The following is a 24,145-nucleotide window of genomic DNA, read 5'->3' on the forward strand; positions in this document are numbered from 1 at the left end:
CGCACAAGCCTCAACACACAAGCACCAATCTGTGCTCTCTACTACCTTGTCTCACCAATTTGTGTTCACAAGACCATGGATCAAATTTTGCCTTCATTCCTCCTTTTAGAGCAATTCGAATGGCTAAATTTAGTAAGTTTCTAATTAAGGAGTTTGCTTTTGCGATTGATTGAGTTAACTACGCATGCAACTTGTCCCATCTCAAATCAAGGACTTGAGACTTAAACACATGTTCTTTTCCACAATTAACTCGCACTAGAAGACTAATAACATGGCCTTCCACTTTAACACATCAGTTAACTGCTTCGAAACTCCTAACTTTTAGGAACTATCCTAGATATTAGGAATTTTTCCTAGTAGGAAACATGAACATGCCAAGGAGAAACTCGTTTTGGTTCCTTTGATTAAGGCACAAATCAAAGAACCCTTTCTCGCTATTATTTTCAACACTCCCTCTTAGCGAGAAAGGTGTTCCTGGAAGAACCTCGTCCACCTGGATCTGTCTCCAACAATACCATGTTCTCCACTGTTGCAGTTGCTCCCTCTGAAATATAAGGCTTCCCTACTTTCTTCTGCAAAACCTGCTTTGAAGACCTGTTCTTTCCCAACATGCCCTGCGAGTCCACTTTTTAGTCATAAGTGCCATGTGGCCTATGTACCTTTGTTTCTAATGCTGGGAAACTCAACTCTCTTCTAATCTCCCTTAACCAAAAACTCTGCCCACTTGGCTCAAACTCTCCCTATGTTGGGAGACACAAATTGAGTGGCTTCCTCTACTTGCCCTAGGCTATGGTCCTCATCATCTTGCGATTCAACCCAACTACCAACTAACTTAGCATGAAACTGAGATACTAGTTGAGGCTCCATCTTGAGAGCTCGATCTTGCTCTCACTCAACCAACACTTTTCTACTTTGAGCACCCACTGCCTCGCTGCTCCCGACTGCACCTGTATCTACCTGCAACTTGTAGATATTCTTCACCCTCACACATATCTGCTTCTTACATCTAGAAGCTAAGTGTTGGAGGTACGCCTTACCTCTATTGAAGATGATATCATGTCCCTTGCCCTCAAGGGTAGCTACCGAAACAAGATTCTACCTCAATCCTGGAACATAGAGAACATCTCTAAGATGAAGAGGATTACCTGACTCCCTTTGAAAGCTAACAGTATCAACTCCTCTAGCTGCATACATGCCATCATCTCCTAACTCGATCTGAAACTACATGTCCTTCTCCTTCAGGTGGCTAAAACTCTTCTTGTTCTCGGTCATGTAGAAGGATGCTCGTGAATCAATATACCGTATCTTGTTACCTGTTGAGCTTGCCATGCAAGCAATTTCCCTTGGAAGTTTGACTTCTCATTTTCTCACGCACTCCTCTCCCTCGTAACCTCGGTCGAGTCGATGGCGGCAATGAAATTTTTTTCTTGATCTAGGCAGAAAATGCATCTACCTCCGTTGATGCAACAACATGATCCTTAATGGACTTATTCTTCTTCTTATTAGGACACTTATGAGCACAGTGCCCAAACTCATGGCAAAGGAAGCACTTGATCTTACTTAGATCCTTTTTCTTTCCCTTCTCACTGGACTCGGCCTCTTCGTTGCCCTTCTTGCCCTCGGCCTTTCCTGCACAAGCAAGATTCTCCTCTTCCTTCTCAACCTTCAACCCCTTGCCACTGCTGCTCTCAACAAGGCTGAGTCTGAGCTCCTCCTGAGTGAAATCACTCAATAGTCATTCCCAATCTGGCAATTTATCTTGTCCAGTAATCCCCTGAACAAAAGTAGCCCACTCCTTGGTAAACCAATTTATAGCAACTCGCACCAGTTCATTGTGATCTGTTTTCCACCTACAACTATTAGCTCATCACGAACGTTTTGAACTTGGGTGAGATAGGAAGTTACGTCCTCACCCTTTTGCATCTTGGTGACCCTCAACTTTTCCTTGAGAATCATTTCAAGATTCTCAGATGGATCCTAGTATAGCTTCAAAACGACATCCCACATTTCGTTTGCGGTATCCTTACCGGCAACATTCGGGACTATATGCTCCCGGAGTCCATCTAGGATCATCCTCTTGGCTTTGGCCATCTGTGTTTGGAACTACAGAAACTCGTCTAGATTTGTAGGCTCTGCAACACCTTTCTCAGCAAAATCCTTCAATCCATACTCATCTAAGAGAATCTTGGCCCTATTCCCAAGACATCAAGCACTTCAAAACAACACCAAATTGCCCATAACTTGTACTTGCTTTCAGCTAGCTTCTACCCAAAACCAGCTGCCAAAAGAAGATACCCCAACACAACCTCCTTCACCTTATGTGAGATGTACTTGTGATGATCTTAAATCTGTTCCACGAGCTCTTTGGTACCATGTAGAAAATCCTTGAAATTATAAAACTACTAATATGAACAATCTAAAAGCTACTTTCTTTTCATATAGACATTTCTCTACTAAATTTTGCAGCAGAATAGGAACAAAAATAAACACACCATCACAAAAGAATAACACAATTTTTTTAGGGAACCCAACTGGGAAAACCCTCTGCTTGATTATTGATAGAATTTGAGCAATAGATCTCTTACAAATACAACTTATTTCAATCTAAACAAAAAAAAAAAAAACCTTGATTTCCTGCCTTGAACCAGGCTTGAAACCCTTGCAAGATTATTGATCCCTGCCTCTTCAATTTATGCGCACTCTTGAGCCCTATTTCCTTCCGCTTGAGCTCCTAAATCCTAGCGCAATAGGCCTACTATTAAATAGGATTCTCCTTATTTCTGTGCGCACTCTTCAAGGAAATCTAATCTCTATCAAACTCGCACAAGCCTCAACACCCAAGCACCAACCTGTGCTCTCTACTGCCTTGTCTCATCAACTCGTGCTCACAAGACCATAGATCAAATTGAGCCTCCATTCCTCCTTTTAAAGAAATCTGAATGGCTAGCGTTAGTGAGTTTCTAATTACGGAGTTTTCTTTTGTGATTGATTGAGTTAGCATGAGTTAACTACTCATGCAACTTGTCTTATCTCAAATCTAGGACTTGAGACTCAAACACGCGATTATTTCCTCAATTAACTTGCACTAGAAGACTAATAACTTGGCCTTCCACTTTAACACATCAATTAACTGCTTCATAACTCCTAACTTTTAGGAACTCCCCTAGTTCATAGGAATTCATCCTAATAGGAATCTTGAGTATGCCAAGGAGAAACTCGTTGTGGTTCCTTTGATTAAGGCGCAAATCAAAGAACCCTTTCTCGTTATTATTTTCAACACGCCCTCTTAACAAGGAAGGGAAGGTGTTCCTGCAAGAACCTCGTCGACTTGGATATGTCTCCAACACTACCATGTTCTCCACCGCTGCAGCTGCTCCCTCTGAACTAGAAGGCTTCCCTGCTTTCTTCTGCAGAACTTGAATTGAAGACCTGTTCTTTCCCACCATGCTCTGCAAGTCCACCTCTTTAGTCATATGTGCCATGTGGCCTGTGTACCTCTGCGTTTGCTTCTTGACATTGGGAGACTCAACTCTCTTCTGATCGCCCTTAACCAAATCCTCTGCCCACTTGGCTCAAACTCTCCCTATACTAGTAGTCACGAACCGAGTGGCTGCCTCCACTCGCCCTGGGCTATGGTCCTCATCATCCTGCTGGTCAACCCAACTGCCAACTCGCTTAGACTGAAACTGAAAAACTGGCTGAGGTTCCATCTCAAGAGCTCTATCTTGCTCTTGCTCAACCACCACTTCTCTACTCTGAGCACCCCCTAGCTTGTTGCACCTATCTCTACCTGCAACTTGTAGAGATTCTTCACCCCTACATCTATCTGCTTCTTACATCTAGAAGCTAAGTGTTGGAGGTATGCCTTACCTCTGTTGAAGATGATATCATATCCTTTGTCCTCAAGGATAGCTACCGAAACAAGATTCTACCTCAATCCTGGAACATAGAGAACATCTCTAAAAGCTGACAGTACCAACTCCTCTAGCTGTATACATGCCATCATCTCCTAGCTCGATCTGAAACTGCATGTCCTTCTCCTTCAGGTGGCTGAAACTCTTCTTATTCCTGATCATGTGGAAGGATGCTCCTGAATCAATATACAATATCTTGCTATCTGTTGAGCTTGCAATGCAAGCAATCAGTGAGAAATATTTCTCGAATTAGGAAGAAAATGCATCTATGTCCGCTGATGCAGCAACATGATCCTTTTTTTTTTTTTTTTGAATCTAGGATAATCGGTAACTAGTGAGAGTTAGGTGAGAGTTATCCTGAACAGACCCAGGATCAAATCTGACTGGCTGCCACTATAAACCTAGGCTACGTGCAACAACCTGCAAGCCGCACAATAGCAGGTAACTTATGCCTCAACAAGAGCCGAGACGTCCTCTATGGGGTCGCCTACTCTTCTAGCCAAGACACAACAGGTCAATATATACCAGTGTTGTTAAAATCGCGATTTTTTCAAAAAATCGCGCTTTTTTCGGAAGACCGCATAAAACGCGCGTTTTATCCCAAAAAATCGCCGGATTTTTTTTTAACGCTTTTTTCCGAAAAAATCGCCGAGGGCGCGGGCAGTGGGCTTTTAATAAGAAAAAATGAAATTTTTTAAGTCATTTCTGACTGTCGCCACGCGGAGGAGGAGGAGAAGAGCTGAAGGAGAAGAGCTGAAGGGTTTGGGTCGACTTTGGGAGCGAATCCAAGTGTTTTTAGGAGAAATCCAAGACAAGATCACCAATTTGTCCATAAAAACGGTACGTAGATTAATTTTTTTTTGTTTTGCTTCTTTAAAAACTTTGTTTTTCATTGTTTTTAAAGAATTTTTTGTAATTTTTCATTGATTTGGGATGGGTAATTTGTTATGACTATGAGAACCAATTTTTTATTTTATTTTTTTCATTTTTTTTAAACATTGTTTATGTTTTTTGAATTTTCATTGTTTTTTGGCATTTGCCATTGGCATTTGGTTGGGTAACTTGGGTTTGGAAATTGGGATTTTGGAAATAATTAACTTGTAATTTTGTAAATGCTAAATTGTAATTTGTATTATGTAATCCTAAATTCCTATTTCCTAATCCTTATTTTTCCATAGGTTTGCAAATTCAAAATTCAAAAACAAACATGCCAAGGAAATTGGATCCTTTCTGGGAATATGGTGAACCTAAAGCTCCGAATGATAGACAAAACTTGAATTGCAAGTTGTGTGGAAAGGAGATAAGCGGGGGGGTGTACAGCTTGAAGTACCACCTTGCACAAATCCCTGGACTTGATGTGGGGCCCTGTATAAATACAAATCCTGAACTTATCCAAAGAGCCATGAGAGCATTGGGAGAATTAGAGCAAACTAGAGAGGCCAAAGAAGAACTCAAAAGGCAACTAAGAAGGTCAGCTGAAGGAAGTGGACCAAGTGGCACTGGTTCTACTGCAGCGTCAGTCAATCCGGTAGCTGCATCATCATTTTTTGTTCCTCGAACCACACCTGGTTCACAACCAACTATCAGTTCAATGCTAAAAAGAACTGAAAAAGAACAAGCTGATAGGTTGATGGCAAAATTTCTCCTCTGGAGTGATATTCCTTTCAGCATTGTAAGGAATAATCCATTTTTCAAACCTGTTGTTGATGCTATTGCCAGTGTTGGCCCGGGGTACAAAATCCCTTCTCTTCATGATTTCAGAGGCCGGATTCTTCAAGAGGAAAAGCGTGACTGCACCCAAAGATTGGAGGATTTTAGGGCATCATGGGCACAAACAGGATGCACTGTTATGTCAGATGGTTGGACTGACCAAAAGGGGAGAACCCTTATAAACTTCTTGGTTAGTTGTCCCAAGGGGACTATGTTTATCAAATCTATTGATGCAACTCATCAAATCAAAGATGCAAGAACTTTATGTGATTTGCTGGATGTGTTTATTTTGGAGGTGGGTGCAGAAAATGTTGTCCAAGTCATAACGGACAATGCTGCAAATTATGTTGCTGCTGGTAGAATGCTTATGGACAGGCATCCTACTTTATTTTGGACACCTTGTGCTGCCCATTGTATTGATTTGATGTTAGAGGACATAGGGAAAATTCCCTTTGTCAAAGATATTGTTGACTCATCAAAAAGCATCACAAAATTTATATATAATCATACATCTGTGCTTAGCTTGATGAGAAGATTCACCAACAACAAAGAGTTGGTGCGCCCCGCCATTACACGGTTTGCGACGAGTTTCATATCTCTTCAATCCCTTTTGAATTCTATGTGGGATTTGAAGAGAATGTTTCTTTCAGAGGAGTGGCGTGCTTCATCAATGAGCCGCAAACCAGAAGGAGAGGCGGTATGCAGACTAGTTTCATACCAGGAAGACTTCTGGGCGGGAGTGCAGGAGGTGTGCGCCGTTACTGAACCTTTGGTAAAGGTTCTTCGGTTGGTTGATGGTGAGAAGCCCGCAATGGGCTATTTGTATGAAGCCATGGACAGGGCCAAAGAAGCCATTCGGTCCTACTATGATGATAAGGGAGATGATGGGTTTCAAAAACAACTCCTTCTATGGGAAGTGATTGATGAGCGATGGAACAACACACTCCATCGTCCCATTCATGCTGCTGGGCTTTTCCTGAACCCTGCATTTTCTTATGCATGTGGGTTTGATTTTGATGCTGAGGTCGTGGAAGGATTATTAACCTGTGTCCAGAAGATGGTGAGATCTCCAGAACAACGTATAGAGATCTCTAGACAAATTGAGACATATAAGATGTCAGGTGGCACATTTGGCTTTGAGATGGCTGTCACTGATAGGACGATTAAAATGCCAGGTATTTTTTAGTTTGTACTTTGTAACTTTGTTTCAAATTTCATTGTCTCTTCAAATTCCATTTTTTTCTTATGTTTATTTAAAATTTTATTTGTAATTTTGTTGTAGACGCATGGTGGAAGATGTATGGTGGCAGAGTACCCCTTTTGCAAAAGCTTGCCGTACGCATCCTCAGCCAAACATGCAGCTCCTCAGGATGTGAGCGCAATTGGAGTGTATTTGAAAAAATACACAACAAGAAGCGCAATAGGTTAACACTTAAACATTTAAAATATTGCAAATTTCCAAATAAATTTTTGAATTCATTAAAGTTTTAAACAATATTTTTTTATAATATTAATTATTAATTATTATTTCATGAACTTTGTACAGGTTGGAGTCCCATAGACTTAATGACATGGTCTATGTCTACTACAATCTTCGATTGTGGGTGAGACAACTAGAGAGGACACCTGATACGGAAGCCATCTCATTGGATGGGATTGACACCACTGCTGAATGGAGGGTTGAGACCGAGAGGCCTCTCATGGATCCCACTGATGATTGGTTAGTGCAGGATGAGGGGGAGGAGGAGGAGGAGGAGGAGCAGGAGCAGGAGCAGGAGGAGGAGCAGGTGGAGGAGGAGGAGCAGGAGGAGGAGGTGACACCGCCTACCCGGGCTACCACTACCACCAGTAGAGGACGTGGTCTCCGTCTACCTCAGCCTCCTGTAGCTGCTACTACTAGTTCTTCAGCTTCTAGAGCACGTCAGACTCCACTGCCATTTCCACCAGCACAGGCACCAGCTTCTACATCTAGAGGGAAAGAGAAAGTTGTGCCATTTTCTCGCAAGAGGGGCAGAGGAAATCAATAGGATTAGACTTTCATTTTATTGTATATGACATTATGACATGATGAGATACATTATCATATTTTTTGTTGATATTTTGAGACTGAGTTGGGACTCAGGACTTACTATTCAGGACATGATTCAATGTTATGTGTGATTTTAGCGCTAGAAATGATATTAAACATCTTATATATTAGTTTTTTTATCATATTTATGTGTCAATGTATTTATTTTATGTTGTAGATGGTTTAGATATTAAAAAAATTGAAAAAAATTGAAAAAAATTGAAAAAAAATTGAATATTTTTGTGCCAAACGCTTTTTTCCCGCTTTTTTCCGCTTTTTTCCCGCTTTTGCCGATTTTTTCCGCTTTATTCCCGGCGCCGATTTAATCCCGATCGCGCTTTTAACAACATTGATATATACTCAATGGGATTTGAACCCTCATCTCGTGGGTATCACCCAGCGAAACTCACCGCTAAACCCCAGCAACATGATCCTTACTAGACTTCTTCTTTCGATTAGGACACTTAGAAGCATAACACCGAAACTCATGGCAATGGAAGCACTTGATCTTACTTAGATCCTTCTTCTTGCCCCTCTCACTGGACTTGGCCTCTCCTTTGTCCTTCTTGCCCTTGGCCTTTCATGCACGAGCAAGATTCTCCTCTTCCTTCTCAACCTTCGACCCCTTGCCACTGCTGCTCTCGACAAGACTGAGTCTGAGCTCCTCCCTGAGTGAAATCACTTAACAGGCATTCCCAATCTGGCAATTTATCTCGTCCAGTAATCCCTTGAACAAAAGTTGCCCACTCCTTGGTAAACCCATTTATAGCAACTTGCATTAGTTCACTGTAATCTATTTTCTATCCTACAGTTGTTGGCTCCTCACGAACGTTTTGAACTCAGGTGAGATAGGAAGTTACGTCCTTACCCTTTTGTATCTTGGTGACCCTCAGCTTTCCTTGAGAATCATTTTACGGTTCTCAGATGGCAGGGTATAGCTTCACAATGGCATCCCACATTTCCTTTGCGATGACCTTATCGGCAACATGCGGGACTATATGATCCCGGAGTTCATCAAGGATCATCCTCTTGGCTTTGGCCATCTGCGTTTGGAACTATAATAACTCATCTAGATTTGTAGGCTCTGCAAAATCTTTCTCAGTAAAATTCTTCAGTCCATACTCGTCCAACAAGAAAAACATTAGGACTTTCCAAACGCCAAAGTTCGAGGCACCATCAAGTCTCAGTTGATCTCTCCACCATACAATGGCCATCCTGTCTACTTAGAGAACTCTCCAACACCTCCCCACTAACAGTCTTGTAGTCCTTCACAAGAGGTTATACTTAGGGCTTGGAGGCTACCCACTTCACTACTGCTTTAGTCCTTCAAACTCTGCAAATTCTTGGGCTTCAATATATCTGCCACTGCTAGCACTCTTGTTGTCAAATGCGCCCACAAATCTTGGTCCTATGCTAATACTTATGTCTCCAATCTCGGCACTAGTTAGAGATGTTGTAGCTACTACTACAACCCTCCAAACTTGACCTCAAACACGTCCAAAAATTGTGTTATCCCTTCTTCTATAACAACCCTATTTCTATGCTAATAGATGACCTCTTCAAGACTATTGTTTAGGCACTTCAAGACAGACAAACCCTAAACTAGAGCTCGGTCCCACCAACAACGACACAGAGAATCTTGGCCCTGTTCCCAAGAGATCAAGCACTTCAAAACAACATCAAACTCCCTAGAATTCGTACTTGCTTTCAACTAGCTCCTACCCAAAACCAACAGCCCAAAAGAAGATAACCCAACATAACCTCCATATTATGTGAGATGTACTTGTCATGATCTTAAATTTGTTCCACTTGCTTTGATACCATGTAGAAAATCCTTGAAATTTTGCAACTGGTAATATGAACAATCTAAAAGCTACTTTCTTTTCATTTAGACATTGAATTTCTCTACTAAATTTTGCAGCATAATATGAACAGAAATAAACACACCATCACGAAACAATAACGCTATTTTTCTTTTAGGGAACCCAACTCAGAAAACCCTGTTCCTGAGTATTGAGAGAAACTTAGCAATAGATCCCTTACAAATATAACTTGTTTCAATCTGAAACAACCATGTTTTCCTACCTTGAACTAGGCTTGAAACCCTTGCAAGATTGTTGATCTCTGCCTCTTTAGTTTATGCGCACTCATGAGCCCTAATTCCTTGTGCTTGAGCTCCTAAATCCTAGCGCAATAGGCCTCCTATTTCTGTGCGCACTCTCCAAGGAAATCAGATCTCTATCAAACTCACACAAGCCTCAACACACAAGCACCAAATTGTGCTCTCTACTGCCTTGTCTCACCAACTCGTGCTCACAAGACCATGGATCAAATTTTGCATTCGTTCCTCCTTTTAAAGCAATTCAAATGGCCAAGTTTAGTGAGTTTGTAATTAAGGAGTTTGCTTTTGTGATTGATTGAGTTAGCGTGAGTTAACTACTCATGCAACTTGTCCTATCTCAAATCAAGGACTTGAGACTCAAACACATGTTCTTTTCCTCAATTAACTCGCACTAGAAGACTAATAACTTGGTCGTCGACTTTAACACATTAGTTAATTGCTTCATAATTCCTCCTAACTTTTAGGAACTCTCCTAGATCTTAGGAATTTGTCCTAATAGGAAACTTGAGCATGCCAAGGAGAAACTCGTTGTGGTTCCTTTGATTAAGGCACAAATCAAGGAACCCTTTCCCGCTGTTATTTTCAACACTCTCTTAGCGAGGAAGGTGTTCCTAGAAAAACCTCGTCCACCTAGATCTGTGTCCAACACTACCATGTTCTCCGTCGCTACAGTTGCTCCCTCTGAACTAGAAGGCTTCATTGTGTTCTTCTGCAGAACCTAGTTTGAAGACATGTTCTTTCCCACCATGCTCTGCGAGTCCACCTCTTTAGTCATAAGTGCCATGTGCCCTGTGTACCTCTATGTCTGCTTCTTGATGCTAGGAGACACAACTCTCTTATGTTCTCCCTTAACCAAATCCTCTGCCCACTTGGCTAAAACTCTCCCTATACTGGTAGTCACGAACTGAGTGGCTACCTCCACTCGCCCTGGGCTATGGTCCTCATAATCCCGCTGATCAACCCAACTGTGAACTAGCTTAGACTGAAACTGAAATATTGGTTGAGGCTCCATCTTGACAGATCTATCTTACTCTTGCTCAACCACCACTTCTCTACTCTAAGCACCCCCTTACTTGCTGCACCTGTCTCTACCTGCAACTTGTAGAGATTCTTCACCCTCACACCGATCTACTTCTTTCATCCGGAAGCTAAGTGTTGGAGGTATGCCTTACCTCTGTTGAATATGATATCATATCCCTTGTCCTCAAGGGAAGCTACCAAAACAAGATTCTACCTCAATCCTGGAACATAGAGAACATCTCTGAGATGAAGAGAATTACCTAACTCCCTCTTAAAGCTGACAATACCAACTCCTCTAGCTGCATACATGCCATCATCTCCTAGTTTGATCTAAAATTACATGTCCTTCTCCTTCAAGCGGTTGAAACTCTCCTTGTTCCCGGTCATCTTGAAGGATGCTCCTGAATAAATATACCATATATTGTTCTCTGCCAAGCTTGCCATGCAAGCAATCAATGAGAAATCTTTCTCGAACTAGGCAAAAAATGCATCTACCTCTGTTGATGCAACAACATGATCCTTTATGGACTTCCTCTTCTTCCGATTAGGACACTTAAAAGCATAGTGCCCAAACTCATAGCAATGGAAGCACTTGATCTTACTTAGATCCTTCTTCTTGCCCTTCTCACTGGACTCGGCCTCTCCTTTGCCCTTCTTGCCCTTGGCCTTTTCTGCACGAGCAAGATTCTCCTCTTCCTTCTCAAACTTCGACCCCTTGCCACTGCTGCTCTCAACAAGACAATGTCTAAGCTCCTCTAGAGTGAAATCACCCCATAGGCATTCCTGATCTGGCAATTTATCTCATCCAATAACACCTTGAATGAAAGTATCCCACTCCTTGGTAAACTCACTTAAAGCAACTCGCACCAATTCAATATCATCTAGTTTTTGTCCTACAACTGCTAGCTCATCACGAACGTTCTAAACTTGGGTGAGATAGGAAGTTACGTCCTCACCCTTTTGCATCTTGGTGACCCTTAACTTTTCCTTGAGAATCATTTTACGATTCTCAAATGGATCCTGGTATAGCTTCACAACAGCATCCCACATTTCCTTTGTGGTATCCTTACCAGCAACATGCGAGACTATATGATCCTAGAGTCCATCTAGGATCATCCTCTTGGCTTTGGCCATCTGCCTTTGGAACTAGAGTAACTCGTCCAGATATGTAGGCTTTGTAACACCTTTCTCAGCAAAATCCTTCAGTCCATCCTACCTACTTACAGAACTCTCCAACACCTACCCACTAACAGTCTTGTAGTCCTTCATAATGTGAAAATTTCTAACCCGAAATTCTACTGCAACAACCGATTTATTTCACCTACTTATTCTTCACAATGAGTTATTTACGAAGTCCCTTTAGCAAACATTAAAATAAACTCTATTGTAGTTATCACATAATTACACAGAGAAAATAACATCGATATACATGCACAAAAACCAATCACATCAACAGTTGTTTTTGGACAAATGTCCCCGGAAAAACCCAATGTGGGAAAATCGATGCAGCAAATGAGGGTTGTATTAATCTTTAGCAACAATCGCTTTACAAGGAATGATTTTACAGAGACAAGACTTTCCCCTGGAAACTTTCTGACACACTGGAGACCCTTCTCCCACTTCTACGTCACTCTGCGTGGTTCTGTGTCGCTCTGTGTCAGCCTGCGTGAGGGTTGCGTCTCCCTCCGCGTTGTCTCTCAATGCCCCTGCGTCACCTTGTCACCTCCTCCTCAGTCACTAACTGTTGTTGATGCCCTCCTCTTCCTCCACCCTACAACTCTCCCTCTGAAATCAATCTCCTTTTCTTTGAGAATCGATTTTCCTTGGGATACTAAGTATCTGTTGGTGTGTCTCCAAATGATCCTCAAGTCTTCTCTTATACTTTTCTTGTTGATGAATCAACAACTAAGATTAAAACATATTTGATCCTCATCTCTTAGAAGCTTCTCACCCTTATCTTTATTAATATCCATTAATATTTTTATTTTCCTAAGTTTAGACTTAGGAACCCATTAAAAATATTAATTATTTTAATAACTCCTCATCCGGGTGGAATTTCTCTAAACGATTTCTGGGTCTTGGAGATCTCATGTGCCTTAGCCTCTCCACCAAATTTCAAGGCTAGATCACATCCAATGCTACCCAAAATCAACACATAAGAGGTTGTACTTAAGGCTTGGAGGTTACCCAATTCACTGCTCCTTTAGTCCTTCAAACTCCACAAATTCTTAGGCTTCAATATATCTGCCATTGCTAGCATTCTTGTTGTCCTTCACAAGACCCGCTCCTTGGCCACAATTAGGCACCTACTATCAGTCCTCCACCTATACTTAAGATGCCACCTGTTGGGAAATAAAGGATATTATATTAGGGTTTGATTATCCTTTCTTGATAATTACTTGAGTGAGTTGGCGTATTTTACTTCTTTATTATCTTATCTTTCATCAAGCAATTATACATACATGAAGATCACAAAACAAGAGACACAAGATATAGGCACATCCCAGGGCAAAACCCCCCTCAAGGGGACAACCCAGTCAAGATAATTCTTCCTTTCAATAGTATTCTTTGAGACTCTTTACCGTAGACTAAGACCAAACTTTCCCTCCACACCATGTCAGCCTCTAAGACCTTCGACCCCTTCCAGCAACTTCGACTAGGCAGCGACATCCAACAACATGCAGCTTACGACAACAGCGAAATCTTAGGAGACTTTGATCTCCCAACCCAGACCACGAAACAGAGAGAGAGACACCAAAAGTTCTATTTTCCTCTTCTCTAAAGACTCCCCCAAACTTGCACTTCTTTCATCCTCCCAGCAACAAACTTCACACTTATCCAGCTCTTCTTGAGATATTGAACTTGCTTGAGAGTGAGTGCTCCAAATGACTTCAACCTCCTTCAATATATAGGCTTCTTGTGGGTCGAATGGGGGTCCTTAGGCCGACTTGATCTTCCTTAGGCCGACATGATGTGGAGGACACATAATTCATATTTGACTTGATACAAAACCTTTTTACATGATCCGAAAGCCCAAGAAGGGTCTCTTTGAATGTACAATGACTCTATAAACTCAATATTAATCCTAGGAGTCCACAATGGGGACTTTGACTAATATAATGATGACCCAAGCATGAAACCCATGCTTTAATAAGTCATTGTTACAATAATAAAAATTATTTTCTTTATTCTTTTGACAAGTACATTACATAATGACTCAAGTACATTATTGAAGACCGAACATAGTTACTTTTTCTAACACTCCCTCTTAACTAGGGAGGTATTCATAATGTACAAATACAATGGAAGATCTCAAACTATATGAAAACATGAAGAACCTTTAGGCACCGCAATGCCATGGACTAGATTCCTGACTAGGGCAATCTATCCAACCAGTCACTCAACAATTTAGGCACCGCAATGCCATGGACTAGATTCCTGACCAGGGCAATCTATCCAAGTGGGACTAAGGTGGACTCAAGCTTTCAGCCCCTCTAGGTACCATCAGGCTTACTTGCTAACCACCAACCCAAACATACAGGTGTGTATCCAAAACTGAGCTCAATAAACAACACCACCTTTTCAATTTTGGGATTCTTGACATCAACACAGAGTGTCGGCCTGATGTCTCCCCAAGCAATGCTTCACTCGCAAAGCCTCAACAAATCTCTTCCATTTCTTTATCATCAATACAATCACCAATATCTACCAAACCCAACAGGTTCCTTAGATATTCGAACTTCTTATTAGGAAGAGCCTTTGTCAGTATGTCTGCTACCTGTTCGTCTGTCGGAACATATTCTAACTTCACGATCCCATCCTGCACCAAGTTCCTAATAAAGTGGAACTTATTATTGATATGTTTCGTCCTCGAATGAAACATGGGATCTCCAGACATCTTGATACAACTTTCATTATCATAGTTAATCACAGTGGGACCGAGTGACTTTTTGAACAAGTCTAGCAAAAGCTTCCTTAACCAAACAACCTATTTTCCTACTTCGCATGCAACCACATATTATGCCTCGACACTACTCAATGCAACGGGATCTTGCTTCGTACTCATCCATGAGATCATAGCAGCTCCCAGACTAAAGCATCCTCCGGTAGTGCTCCTTCCATCGATCTCACTGCCACCCCAATCAGAGTTTGTGAAGCCAATTAGCTTGACTTCTTTACTATCATACTTTAGGCAGTGATGTATAGTGCCACGAAGATACCTCAATATATGTTTGGCAGCTATCCAGTGATCATGACGAGGCTCCAACTAAAACTGACTAAGAATGCTTACTGCAAAACATATATCTGACCTAGTATTTACCAGATACATCAGGGGACCCACCAACTGACGATATGAGGTAAGATCCACGAGACTTGAATTGGAGCTCCTCAACTTCTTGAGGTTGGTGATCATAGGAGTGACCATTGGCTTGGATTCCATCACCACAAATTTTTGCAATAACTTGATGATGTACTTTCCTTGCCCCAAATATATCTCCCTAGGTCTTTGCCATACTTCTAGACCTAGGTAGTAATGCATCAGTCCTAGATATTTCATCTCAAATTCAACTGCCAACATCTTCTTGCATTCTTGAATTCTTCGTTTTACACCGATGATGAATAGATCATTCACATATAGTAGAATAATGACTGGCTCATTATTCACGAACTTGATATATAGATTCGAATCAGCAGTACTCTTCACAAACCCAATCCTGAGAAGTTATGCATCCATTCTTGCATAAGATGCCCTTGGTGCTTATTTTAAGCCATATAGAGCCTTCTTGAGTCTGCAAACATGAGAGTCCCTGCTATTCACTTCAAATCCTTCAGGTTGTTCAATGTACACTTCCTCATCAATGGTCCCATTCAGAAATGCGGTCTTAACATCCATTTGATGGATATTCCAAACCATGTAGTAGCCAGTGAAACCAACGATCTAATGGTAGTGTACCTTGCAGTAGGTGCAAATGTTTCTTCATAGTCAATGCCTTCCTTTTGAGAGAAACCCCTTGCAACGAACCTTGCTTTGTACTTGTCTATACTTCCATCAACAGCATGTTTGATCTTATAGATCCACTTCGATGTGACAACCGATTTGTCACTAGGTCTAGGAACGATTTCCCAAACCCCATTCTTCATGATGGATTGATATTCTTCCTGCATAGCTTTCTTCCAAACCTCTTCATGCTCAGCTTCCTGGAATGTAGATGGTTCGGCTTCAATCAACTTTGTCATATATGCAGCATAACCAGAATACCTTTTCGGTTTCTTACTTCTCCTGGAGAACCCTTTTGCATGTTCATGTCCTTCAACATCTTCTAATGTAGCTTTCAACCAATTTGGTCTCTTCCTTGTGGTTGGTATAACCATCGATTGAATAGGATCACTTGGTCCTTCTTCTTCATCATTTGCAGTAGAGTTCTCATGAACTTCATCTTCTTCAAATACAGGAACTTCTTCATCATCAAAATCAATAGGAATATCCTTTGATTTCTTGTAAGCTTGATTCTCATCAAATATGACATCCCTGCTTACTTCAATGTATCTTCCCTCCTTTTATGTATATTCTATAAGCTTTTGGGGAAAGACTATAACCAACGAATATTCCCTTGATGCTTTTTGAGTCCAACTTCTTTCGCTTGTCTTTCGAATCATGGACATATGCTGGACTTCCAAATATGCGGAAATTATCCACACTCGGCTTCTTTCGTATGAATACTTCTTTAGGTGTAGTATTTTCAAGACACTTATGAGGACTTCTATTTCGAACGTACACGACAGTCATCGCTGCTTCACCCCATAAGAACTTCGGTAGATCTTGATCAAGGAGCATAGTTCGAATGCCTTCTTCAATTCACCTATTCTTCCTTTCAGCCAATCCATTTTGTTCGGGATAGTAGGGAACAACGAGCTCCCTCTTAATACCTGCATCCTTACAATATGCAATAAGCTCTTTAGAGGTGTATTCCCCACCATTGTCAGACCTTAGAGTCTTTATCTTCTTTTTGGTTAAGGTTTCTACCTCAGCCCTAAACCCCTTGAACTTATCAAATACTTCATCTTTAGTTTTGAGTACGTAGAGCCATGTTTTCCTTGAATGGTCATCAATGAATGTTACATAGTAGAGATGACCTCCAAGTGTCTTATCAGACATGTTCCCGCATACATCGAAATGGAAGAGATCTAATATTTCTTTAGATCTAGATTCACTATGATGAAATGGTTTTCTAGTATGCTTCCCCAAAGAACATCCCTTGCACACACCTTCATGGTCTAACTTCATATCAGGAATACCATGAACCAATTGACTAAGAGTAGGGATGACTCTATAATGAAGATGACCATACATTCGATGCCACAGTTCAATGGGACTTATTTCCTTATGAACCAAAGCTTGAGGAGATGGAGTGATAACCTGATAAAGACTTCCTTCGCGAACTCCAATAACCCTAGGTTTGTCAATACTAGAGTTCTTTCCCCAAACCAATACTTTTCCATCAACAAAAGCAATTCTTTCCCCTTTATCTTCTAAACAAGAAATAGAAAGTAAATTCTTTTTCAAACCTGGAACATAGAGAATGTTATTGAGATGCAGCTTTGATCCATTGTCCAGCTTTAATGATGTAGATCCCAGGCCTCTAACAGCATAGCTTTTGTTGTCACCCAATTCCACTACATGAGAGGATGACTCCTTTGATAGTGTGTGTAGTTGCCTACTTTCACCTGTCATGTGTCTCGATGCTCCACTATCAATGATCCATGCATTGTCATCAGTAAGAGATCCTGTAAGGGCAGCCAAGAATCCATGACTCTTGAATTTGTTGAATAGGTAGTAGATGATCTTCTTGATCCATCTTCCAGCAGAGTTGAAACCCAAACTTATGTAGTTCATTATAGAGGGAGAATCCATGCCAACAAAGTGATCTTCAACTTCTCTTGTCCCAAGCTCTAATACCATGTTGGAAAATCAAGGATATTATATTAGGGTTTGATTATCCTTTCTTGATAATTACTTGTGAGTGAGTTGGCCTCTTTTACTTCTTTAATATCTTATCATTCATCAAGCAATTATACATACATGAAGATCACAAAACAAGAGACACAAGATATAGCCACATGCCAAGGCAAAACCCCCTTCGAGGGGAAAACCCAATCAAGATAATTCTTCCTTTCAATAGTATTCTTTGAGACTCTTTACCCTAGACCAAGACCAGACTTTCCCTCCACACCATGTCAGGCTCCAAGATATTTGACCCCTTTCAGCAACTTCGACTAGGCAGCAGTTTCCAGCAACAACGAAATCTTAGGAGACTTCGATCTCCCAACCCAGACCACGAAACAGAGAAAGAGAGGGACCAAAAGTTCGATTTTCCTCTTCTCTAGAGACTCCCCCAAACTCGCACTTCTTTTGTCCTCCCGACAACAGACTTCGCACTTCCCCACCTCTTCTTGAGATATCGAACTTTCTTGAGAGTGAGTGCTACAAATGACTTCGACCTCCTTCAATATATAGGCTTCTTGTGGGTCGGATGGGGACTTTGACTAATATAATGATGACCCAAGCATGAAACCCATGCTTTAATAAGTCATTGTTACAATAATAATAATAAAATTCTTTATTCTTTTGACAAGTACATTACATAATGACTCAGGTACATTATTGAAGACCAAACATGGTTACTTTTTCCAACACCACCTACTCTCTCCCAAACCTGGACAATCAACCTTACATCAACACAAAACTTGGAAGGAGAATTACCAAACCTGGGATGTCAAATCTACCCACAAATTCCGGCCCTATGCTAATACATATGTTTGCAATCTCGGCAATTGTTACAATTGTTGTAGATGCTGCTCAACCCTCCAAACTTGACCTCAGACACATCCAAAAACTGCATTGTCCCTTCCTCATCAGCAACCCTACTTTTGTGCTAATACACAACCTCTTCAAGGCTATTGTTAAGGCACTTCAAGACACCAAACCAACCCTAAACTAGAGCTCAATCCCACTAGCAACACAAAGAATATTGGCCCTGTTCCCAAGAGATCAAGCACTTCAAAACAACACCAAACTACCCAGAATTTGTACTTGCTTTCATCTAGCTCATACCAAGAACCGACTACCCAAAAGAAGATACCCCAACACGACCTCCTTCACCTTATGAACAATCTGGAAGCTACTTTCTTTTCATATAGACAAAATTTCTCTACTAAATTTTGCAGCAAAATAGGAACATAAATAAACACACCATCACAAAACAATAACACAATTTCCTTTTAGGGAACCCAACTGGGAAAACCCTTTGCTTGATTAATGATAGAAACTGAGCAATAGATCTCTTACAAATACAACTAGTTTCAATCTAAAAACAACCTTGATTTCCTACCTCGAACTATGCTTGAAACACTTGCAAGATTTTTTATCCCTGCCCCTTCAATTTTTGTGCACTCTGAGCTCCTAAATCCTAGCGCAATAGGCCTCCTATTAAATAGGGATTTTCCCTATTTATGTGCGCACTCTCCAAGGAAATTTGATCTTTATCAAACTTGCACAAGCCTCAACACACAAGCACCAACCTGTGCTCACAAGACCATGGATCAAATTGTGCCTTCATTCCTCCTTTTAAAGCAATTCAAATGGCTAAGTTTAGTGAGTTTCTAATTAAGGAGTTTGCTTTGGTGATTGATTGAGTTAGCATGAGTTAACTACTCATGCAACTTGTCCTATCTCAAATCAAGGACTTGAGACTCAAACATACATTATTTTCCTCAATTAACTCGCAGTAGAAGACTAATAACTCAACCTTACACTTTAACACATCAGTTAACTGATTCATAACTCCTAACTTTTAGGAACTCTCCTAGATCTTAGGAATTCGTCCTAATAGGAAACTCGAGCACGCCAAGGAGAAACTCGTTGTGGTTCCTTTGATTAACACACAAATCAAGGAACCCTTTCTCGCTATTATTTTCAACACTCCCTCTTAGCAAGGAAAGTGTTCCTAGAAGAACCTCATCCACCTGGATTTATCTCCAACACTACCATGTTCTCTGCTACTGCAGTTGCTCCCTCTAAACTATAAGGCTTCCTTGATTTCTTTTGCAAAACCGACTTTGAAGACTTGTCCTTTCCCACCATCCTCTACAAGTCCACCTCTTTAGTCATAAGTGCCATGTGCCTCGTGTACCTCTGAGCCTGCTTCTTGATGCTAGGAGACACAACTCTCTTCTGATCTCCCTTAACCAAATCCTCTACCCACTTGGCTCAAACTCTCCCTATACTAGGAGTCATGGGCTAAATGGTTGCCTCCACTCGCCCTGGGCCATGGTCCTCATCATCCTGCTGGTCAACCCAACTACCAACTAGCTTAGACTGAAATTGAGATATTGGTTGAGGCTCCATCTTGAGAGCTCTATCTTGCTCTCGCTCAACCACCACTTCTCTACTCTGAGCATCTCCTGCCTTGTTTCTCACAACTGCACCTGTCTCTACCTGCAACTTGTAGAGATTCTTCACCCTCACACCTATTTGCTTCTTACATCCAGAAGCTAGATGTTGGAGGTACGCCTTACCTCTGTTGACGATGATATCATATCCCTTGTCCTCAAGCGTAGCTACTAAAACAAAATTCTACCTCAATCTTGGAACATAGCGAACGTCTCTGAGATGAAGAGGATTACCTGACTCTCGCTGAAAGTTGACAATACCAACTCCTCTAGTTGGATACATGCCAGCATCTCTTAGCTCAATCTCAAACTGCATGTCCTTCTCCTTCAGGTGGCTAAAACTCTTCTTGTTCCCGATCATGTGGAAGGATGCTCCTAAATCAATATACCATATACTGCTATCTGCTAAGCTTGCCATGCAAGCAATCAATGAGAAATCTTTCTCGAACTTGGAAGAAAATGCATCTACCTCCGCTAATGCAGCAACATGATCCTTACTAGACTTATTCTTCTTCCAATTAGGACACTTAGAATCATAATGCCCAAATTCATGGCAATGGAAGCACTTAATCTTACTTAGATCCTTCTTCTTGCGCTGCTCACCAGACTCGGCCTCTCCTTTTCCCTTCTTACCCTTAGCCTTTCTTGCACGAGCAAGATTCTCCTCTTCCTTCTCAACCTTCGACCCCTTGCCACTGCTTCTCTCAACAAGAATGAGTCTAAGCTCCTCCTGAGTGAAGTCACTCCACAAGCGTTCCCAATCTAACAATTTATCTCGTCCAGTAACCCCTTGAACGAAAGTAGCCCACTCCTTGGTAAACATGTTTATAGCAACTCGCACCAGTTCACAGTCATCTAGTTTCTATCCTACAGCTGCTAGCTCATCACGAACGTTCTGAACTTGGGTGAGATAGGAAGTTACGTCCTCACCCTTCTGCATCTTGGTGACCCTCAACTTTTCCTTGAGAATCATTTTACGATTCTCAAATGGATCCTGGTATAGCTTCACAACAACATCCCACATTTCCTTTGCAGTATCCTTACCAGCAACATGCGGGACTATATGATCCCGAAGTCCATCTAGAGACTAGGATCATCCTCTTGGCTTTGGCCATCTGCCTTTGGAACTGCAGTAACTCGTCTAGATTTGTAGGCTCTACAACACCTTTCTCAGCAAAATCCTTCAGTCCATACTCATCCAACAAAAATAACATCCGAACTTTCCAAACACCAAAGTTTGAGGCACCATCAAGTCTATCCTAATCTCTCAACCATATAGTGGTCATCCTGCCTACTTATATAACTCTCCAACACCTGCCCACTAACAGTCTTGTAGTCCTTCACAAGAGGTTGTACTTACGGCTTGGAGGCTGCCCACTTCACTGCTCCTTTAGTCCTTCAAAGTCTGCAAATTCTTGGGCTTCAATATATCTGCCACTGCTAGCACTCTTGTTGTCCTTCACAAGACCTGCTCTTTGGCCACAATTAGGCACCTACTAACAGTCCTTCACCTGTACTTAAGATGCCACCTACTCTGTCCCAAACCTGGACAATCAACCTTACATCAACACAAAACTTGGAAGGAGAATTACCAAACCTGGGATGTCAAACCCACCCACAAATTCTGATCCTATCCTAATACTTATGTCTGCAATCTTGACACAGATTAGGGTTGCTGTAGCTGCTACTACAACCCTCCAAACTTGACCTCAAACACGTCCAAAAACTGTGTTGTCCCTTCCTCTTCAGCAGCCCTACTTTTGTGCTAATACACGACCTCTACAAGACTATTGTTCAGGCACTTCAAGACACCAGACCAGCCCTAAAGTAGAGCTCAGTCCCACCGGCAACAACACAGAGAATCTCGGCCTTGTTCCCAAGAGATCGAGCACTTCAAAACAACACCAAACTGCCCAGAATTCGTACTTGCTTTCAGAAAGCTCCTACCCAAAACCGTCTGCCCAAAATAAGATACCCCAACACAACCTCCTTCACCTTATGTGAGATGTACTTGTGATGATCTTAAAATCTGTTCCACGAGCTCTGGTACCATGTAGAGAATCCTTGAAATTCTGCAACTGCTAATATGAACAATCTGAAAGCTACTTTCTGTTCATATAGACACAGAAGTTCTCTACTAAATTTTGCAGCAGAAAACCCTCTGGGAACCCAACTGGGAAAACTATCTGCTTGATTATTGATAGAAACTGAGGAATAGATCTCTTACAAGTACAGCTTGTTTCAATATGAAAACAACCTTGTTTTCCTGCCTTGAACCAGGCTTGAATCCCTTTCAAGCCTGCTGATCCCTGTCTCTTCAATTTAAGCACACTCTTAAGCCCTATTTCCTTGCGCTTGAGCTCCTAAATCCTAGCGCAATAGGCCTCCTATTAAATAGGAACTCCCTATTTCTTTGCACACTCTCCAAGGAAATCTGCTCTCTATCAAACTCACACAAGCCTCAACACACAAGCACCAACCTGTGCTCTCTACTGCCTTGTCTCACCAACTTGTGCTCCCAAGACCATGAATCAAATTGCGCCTTCATTCCTCCTTTTAAAGCAATTCGAATGGCTAAGTTTAGTGAGTTTCTAATTAAGGAGTTTGCTTTTGTGATTGATTGAGTTAGCTTGAGTTAACTACTCATGCAACTTGTCCTATCTCAAATCAAGGACTTGAGACTAAAACACAAGTTCTTTTCCTCAATTAACTCGCACAAGAAGACTAATAACTCAGCCTTCCACTTTAACAAATCAGTTAACTGCTTCATAACTCCTCCTAACTTTTAGAAACTCTCCTAGATCTTAGGAATTCGTCCTAATAGGAAACTGGAGCATGCCAAAGAGAAACTCATTGTGGTTCCTTTGATTAAGGCACAAATCAAGGAACCCTTTCTCGCTATTATTGTCAACAAGCTATTTATTGAGCATAAATTATTAATTAGATGTGCACACACAATTATGCATTAGCATCCCCCCATAAGATTGAGTTGGAGTTGAGGAGAAGGAAGGACAATTTATATGCTATTCTCCCCATAAAGACAACTTCATTCACCCCTAGCAAGGATAGAAGATGAAAGAACTTGACTTCAGTGAGTAGCATGGTGAAAATATATGTGACCTAATTTTCTAAATGATAAAATTGCAAGTCAATAACTTGATCATGAAGGAGCTACTGTATGTGTGCTCAACTGAATTGCAGACAATGTGGATGGCACTCTGACTATCACACTAAATAGTTGTAGGGCCTAGGCTGATCCTGGAGAAAACCAAACTTCATGAGCAAAAATCAAATTCAAAGAACTTCTTGACCAAATTTCATAGCACCTTGCTACTTTGCCTTTGTAGAAGAAAGGGTGACAGCATGCTACTTTTTGAGAGACAAAGTGACAGCACCCAAACCAAGGTTGAAAGTATAACCACAAGTAGACTTCCAATCATCAAGATAACCTGCCCAATCTATCTGTAAATCCCACTAAGGAAGAGGACACCCCTTTAGTAGTATACTTGATGCTCTTTTCAAATTGTAGAATTTGAAGACCAAGAAAATAGTGAAGGCTTAATTCAGACATCTCAAACCAGGTTATAAGACAAGACTTCACATGGTTGATCTAATGGTGATTACTCCCAGTGATAAGTAAGTCATTGACATAAAGAACAAGGATGAACGGGTCACCATTTGCATTTTCAGTGTAGACATTGGGATTGGATTGACACCTAGAGAAATCAGAACTAAAAAGGAAACTGTCCATCTTTTCATACCATGCTCAAGGAGATTGCTTGAAACCGTATAAAGTGACTTGTTGAGGCAACAAACAAGAGAGTTGTCACCTTAAGAAAAATTGAGAGGTTGTTTGATGTA

The 24,145-nt window shown here is 41.3% G+C and overlaps 2 protein-coding genes across 3 annotated transcripts in view; one reads left to right on the forward strand and one right to left on the reverse strand.

Moving 5' to 3' along the window:
• Positions 1 to 24,145, reverse strand: part of LOC149228315 (BTB/POZ domain-containing protein) — a 78,291-nt gene that overhangs the window by 50,814 nt on the left and 3,332 nt on the right. The gene's annotated exons all lie outside the window — the stretch shown is intronic.
• On the forward strand, positions 5,687 to 7,691 carry LOC149228316 (uncharacterized). Its single transcript, XM_089375674.1, has 3 exons — positions 5,687 to 6,799; positions 6,907 to 7,048; positions 7,171 to 7,691. Exons 1-3 carry the CDS (start codon positions 5,764 to 5,766, stop codon positions 7,649 to 7,651), a joined length of 1,659 nt encoding a protein of 552 aa, XP_089231800.1. The 5' UTR covers positions 5,687 to 5,763; the 3' UTR covers positions 7,652 to 7,691.

Source organism: Pinus tabuliformis, chromosome J (genome assembly GCF_031772625.1).
Source record: "Pinus tabuliformis cultivar Carrire ecotype Pingquan chromosome J, CPIR1, whole genome shotgun sequence".
Taxonomy (NCBI): Eukaryota; Viridiplantae; Streptophyta; class Pinopsida; order Pinales; family Pinaceae; genus Pinus; species Pinus tabuliformis.

Coding starts and splice junctions, on each gene's coding strand:
- LOC149228316 (XM_089375674.1), top strand. CDS start 5,764: ATGTCAGATGGTTGGACTGACCAAAAGGGGAGAACCCTTATAAACTTC. Junction 6,800..6,906: donor TAGGACGATTAAAATGCCAG/GTATTTTTTAGT, acceptor ATTTTGTTGTAG/ACGCATGGTGGAAGATGTAT. Junction 7,049..7,170: donor CACAACAAGAAGCGCAATAG/GTTAACACTTAA, acceptor AACTTTGTACAG/GTTGGAGTCCCATAGACTTA.